Source organism: Chaetura pelagica, unplaced genomic scaffold (genome assembly GCF_000747805.2).
Source record: "Chaetura pelagica isolate M959 unplaced genomic scaffold, ChaPel_1.0 scaffold272, whole genome shotgun sequence".
NCBI classification, from domain to species: domain Eukaryota; kingdom Metazoa; phylum Chordata; class Aves; order Apodiformes; family Apodidae; genus Chaetura; species Chaetura pelagica.
In genome coordinates this window covers 251,469-256,318 of record NW_009952445.1, presented here as the reverse complement: position 1 = coordinate 256,318, position 4,850 = coordinate 251,469, and the positions used below count along the sequence as shown (strand labels likewise).

At 44.2% G+C, this 4,850-nt stretch overlaps 1 protein-coding gene across 1 annotated transcript in view; it reads left to right on the top strand.

The window, feature by feature from the left end:
* MOB1B (MOB kinase activator 1B) overlaps positions 1-4,850 on the top strand; it is a 23,962-nt gene that overhangs the window by 16,604 nt on the left and 2,508 nt on the right. The window contains exon 5 of the mRNA XM_010008529.1: positions 3,544-3,677. Coding sequence (XP_010006831.1) covers positions 3,544-3,677 — 134 coding nt within the window. The remainder of the gene's footprint in view (positions 1-3,543; positions 3,678-4,850) is intronic.

Genomic DNA, 4,850 nt, shown 5'->3' with positions numbered 1-4,850 from the left:
CAGCAGCTCCGGGATTCCTCGGGACTCTTCCCAGTTCAGGGAAGTGCTGTGGGAGTTGCTGGGGTGGGGGGAGGCGAGAGGCTTTTGCCCATACCTGAATATATCTGTATATAATTGTATATATTTTCTTGTATCATTCATTAGTGTTTTAATTAAAACTGTGTAGTTTAGTTTTCAATCCAGCCAAGTCTCTCTCTTTTTCTCTCTCTCCTTCCCTACCTGTGTGTGGGGGGGAGGGGATCAAGAGCATTGTTGTCGGACCTGAGTCAAACCGTGACACCCCTCCCTGGAGGTGTTCAAGGCCAGGTTGGATGAGGCTTGTGCAGCCTGGGCTGGTGGGAGGTGTCCCTGCTCATAGCAGGGAGGTTGGATCCTGATGATCTTGAAGGTCCCTTCCAACCTTCACCATTCTATGATTCCATGACCAGCTAAACAAAATTTGGTTTTTGTGAAAATGTTGCTCTGGTTCTGTTCTGACAAAACTGCATTTGTTAAAATGAGAAGCAAGGCTGATAAGATACAGTTAAGCTTTGCACACACTGATGGGTACGATCTTAAAAGTAGAGGATTTTTCTCCAGTGTCCACCCAGTACTAATTTGAGACAGCAAGAGAGAGTTCACACAGTGCTGGCTGCAGCCCAGGCACGGAGGTGGTGCTACCAATGTACTAAGAAGTAGCAATCAATTGAGCATGCTGTCCTCCATGAAAGTAAGAAATGTTAGCCATTAATAGCATTTCCTTCCAATTCTTTTAAAAAGACCTGAAATAAAAGTTGTAGGTGAAGTGGGTGTGTTTCCTGTAAAAGCATGACTGAGCTGACATCACTCTCTTTGTATGTTTTGCTTTGGTGTTTGGGTTTGCTAAAGTTGGATTTTTTTAAAAGAGGAGTGTTGCAGCTGGTCTGAAGGATGCCTGGTGGGTTTCTCTGGGAGGATTTCAGAGCTCAGCAGTCCTTTTTGCTCTGGCTTTGCAGCAGGCTGGCCCCATGGGCTGTTGTACAGCAGTGCTGGAGGCTGAGAAAGGCTTGGGGGTTTCAAACTCATTGTGTTGGGATCTGAAAGAAAGAGAGATGAATGGCTCTGTGCTGAGGAGCAGGAACTGCTCAGATGTTCCTGATTGGCAGGGAAGATCAACCTGCATGCATTTGTATTCAGCAAGATGTGGAAAAAAACACTGGTTTGCTTGAAAGCTGATCTTGTCAGACTCCCAGTGATAAGTGTTTGATGTTTGTTTTAAGCTCTGTATTCCCAAGATTAGCCTTTTTATCTGGTGTCTGGACTTGAGAGAGTTGGGGTGTTCAGCCTGCAGAAGAGAAGGCTCCAGGGAGACCTTAGAGAACCTTGCAGTGCCTGAAGGGGCTCCAGGAAAGCTGGGGAGGGACTTTTCACCAGAGAGGGCAGTGACAGGACAAGGGTTGATGGTTTTAAACTGGAAGAGGGGAGACTTAGGGTAGACATCAGGAGGAAATTCTTCACCATGAGGGTAGGAAGGCACTGGAATAGGTTGCCCAAGGAAGCTGTGGATGCCCCATCCCTGGAGGTGTTCAAGGCCAGGTTGGATGAGGCTTGTGCAGCCTGGGCTGGTGGGAGGTGTCCCTGCTCATAGCAGGGAGGTTGGATCCTGATGATCTTGAAGTTCCCTTCCAACCCAAACCAGTCTGGGGTTCTATGATTAATGAGACGATTCCGGTGTCATTCATTTCACAGTTACTGTTTTAACTTAAGGACTTTCATAAGCATGGAAAAATGAATCAAACAGGATCCATTTACATGTCCAACCAGACAGAAACAAGTCTTCATAAATCAGAATGGAATAGCTATTTTGATTGGCTTGGGGAATACCACTGACACAAGTCATGGAATCATGAACTGTTTTGGGTTGGAAGGGACCTTCAAGATCATCGGGTTCCAACCTCCCTGCTATGAACAGGAACACGTCCCACTAGCACAGGTTGCTCCAAGCCCCATCCAACCTGCCCTTGAATATTTCCAGGGATGGATCTTCCACAGCTTTTCTGGGCAACCTGGGTCAGGGTCTCACCACCCTCACACTAAAGAGTTTTTTCGTAAATCTAACCTCAGTCTCCCTCGGCCTAGTGTTAATCCATTCCCCCATGTCCTACCACTCCCTGCCCTTGTCCCAAGTCCCTCCCCAGCTTTCCTGGAGCCCCTTCAGGCACTGGAAGGTGCTCTAAGGTCTCCCTGGAGCCTTCTCTTCTCCAAGCTGAACAGCCCCACCTCTCCCAGCCTGTCTCCAGAGCAGAGCTGCTCCAGCTCTTTAATTGTCTTTGGTGCCCTTCTCTGGACCCTCTTCAACAGCTCCATGTCCCTCTTGTGCTGAGGGCTCCAGAGCTGGACACAGCACTCCAGGTGAGGTCTCACCAGAGCAGAGGGGCAGAATCTCTTCCCTGGCCCTGATGGCTCTGCCTCTTGATGCAGCCCAGGATGTGGTTGGTTTCTGAGCTCCTGCACACACTGGCTGCTTGTGTCAAGTTGCTTAAATGTGCTACATAGAAAGCTGTCAGGATAATTATCTCCTTGAAAAGGATAAAAAGAGCACACATTTGACTATTTTGTTGTTAGGTCAGTGGTTTGTCAAGGTGTGATATCACCTTGTCTAAGGGTAGAAAAATGAAGCTAAAAGGCAGTTACTGGCCTGCAACTATCAACTGGGTCAATGGTATAACTGGAAACTGAGATTTTTCTGAATCTTGATGTGCTGCATGGTAGCTCTAGACCTTCAGATGTGAACGAGGACTATTTGGGTTCAAAGCTTTTTTGTTAGCTGAAAGGCACCTTATGCCACTGTCCAGTTTTGTAGTAGTATTCCTTGGTTTTAACCTACTTATGAATCTATTCCATGTCTCTAATACAGTCATAATTTGGGATTTTTGGCAAGAGCCAGGGCAGTTTGGTCTAAATTTATGCAAAATCTAGAATAATATTTTCAAATCTAAAGAATTCTATAAATTTTAGGAGTCTAATGTGTCTGGCTGGTAGCTGCTGAAGGTGTGGGGTGGAAGTGGAACCCACCGCTTTACCTGACTGGGGGAAATGTCATTAGAAATCAGTTGGTACTGATTTGAGCCCTGGAGCTTAGCTTTTGTTGGCATGAGAATCTCAAGTAACTTTCTGATGTTTCACTTCAATAGGCTGTAATGTTTTTGTGTTGGAGGGGAAATCAACAGTCAAAAGCTTTTAAAAAGAGTAAGTAGCTGTTGGCCTTCCCAGGGTTTGGCAGCCTGCTCATACAGCACCTTGTGATGTGTTGCAAGCAAGGAGGAATGAGCTGTACTATGAAGTATGAAGGTTTTGGAGACTCCACAGAATGTCAAGAGAGTCCAGCTCAAACAGGGTCGCAGGGGGGAGATGGGGCACAGAGTATCTGCAGATGACTCGGGAGCATTTGGGCCTTATTTCTTGGAAGGGCTGTGGAAGGGTATGGGAGCATGGGGAGCAGAGCAGGATGAGCAGCCTTGCAGGCCTTGACATGAATGATTCACTTGTGTTAAGCAATGTCTTCTTGTTGTTGTCCCAACCCAGATATGAGTACCACTGGGCAGATGGGACAAACATAAAGAAACCAATTAAGTGCTCTGCACCAAAGTACATTGATTACCTGATGACTTGGGTCCAGGATCAGCTGGATGATGAAACGCTATTTCCTTCTAAAATAGGTAAAGTAAATAAGTAAAATCAAACAACGTATTTGGGTTATAGTTGTACAGGATTATTCAAGTCTTCTAGCATTAAGAGATCTCCTGAATGACTGACTAGTAGGGCAACTTTAAAAGGTTACATTATACATGTAAAGGCACTTTTGTCTCTTAAGATAAAAGTGAAGTGGTAGTACATGAACTCTGATCAACGTGTTAACAATCCTAATAAAAATCCGTCACAATTCTGACTGCAGGAATTATTGTTTTTCTTTAATAACTGACTGTGTTGATCAAATATGATGTTTTGTCATTTTGAGCAGTGGGTTTCCTTTAGAAATAAGGCAGAGGACCTCAAAGCTTTATAACCAGCAACTGGCACAACCTGACAGCTTTTTGATTCAGGAGCTTCTCCTAGGCCTTACCTTCGAAAAAGCTGAACTGCATCTTTGACCTTAATTATTATTTTTTTCTTCTTTTCAATCAAAGATGGAAGATGTAAATTTTTAAGAGGTTTCTTTCTAGAAAAGCAGGAAGAAAGTAATGAACAACCACCAGTTTGGGAACAATAACAAGAAGAAAACGCTGCTTCTAGAGGCATGAAGGACTTTGTTTTTTACAAAGCTCCTAATTGGCAGTTTTCCAGTACGCCACTACCAGTGGAAAAAGGGAGGGAGGTTTCTTAATTGCTTTTATTTTTGTGAATAGCTTCAGAAGCATTTGACACATTTTCAATAAGCCTCTTGAGGGAAAAAGGGCCACCTGTCAGAACCAAGTGACATTTGTTAAGCAAATGTGCAGAGAAGGCTGGTTAGTTGGGGAAGAATGACAAAAAGCTAAATGTTCCCTGCTCAGTAGATGTGAGCACAATTTCTTTGCATGCTGTGGCATTTGTTTTAGTGTTGCAGGGTAGAGTTCAGAGCTGGGGTAGAAGTCCACTGGTAGCCGGGAAGAAGTTAAAAAAGTAAGTTAATATTAAGTTCTATTCAAAACACTACATCAGGACTTGATCTTTCTTTAACTGCAGCATATACTCTGCTGAAGACTTTTTTTCTTTTAATAGGATGTAGTTTTGAGAGGTGGTGATTCAGAAAGACACTTAAAAGCCACAATAGATGAGCAATTAAAGATGAACTTTCCATGCAGTACAGCAGCTAGTGAAAGAAAGATGATGTACATGTAAGCAGGGCAGAC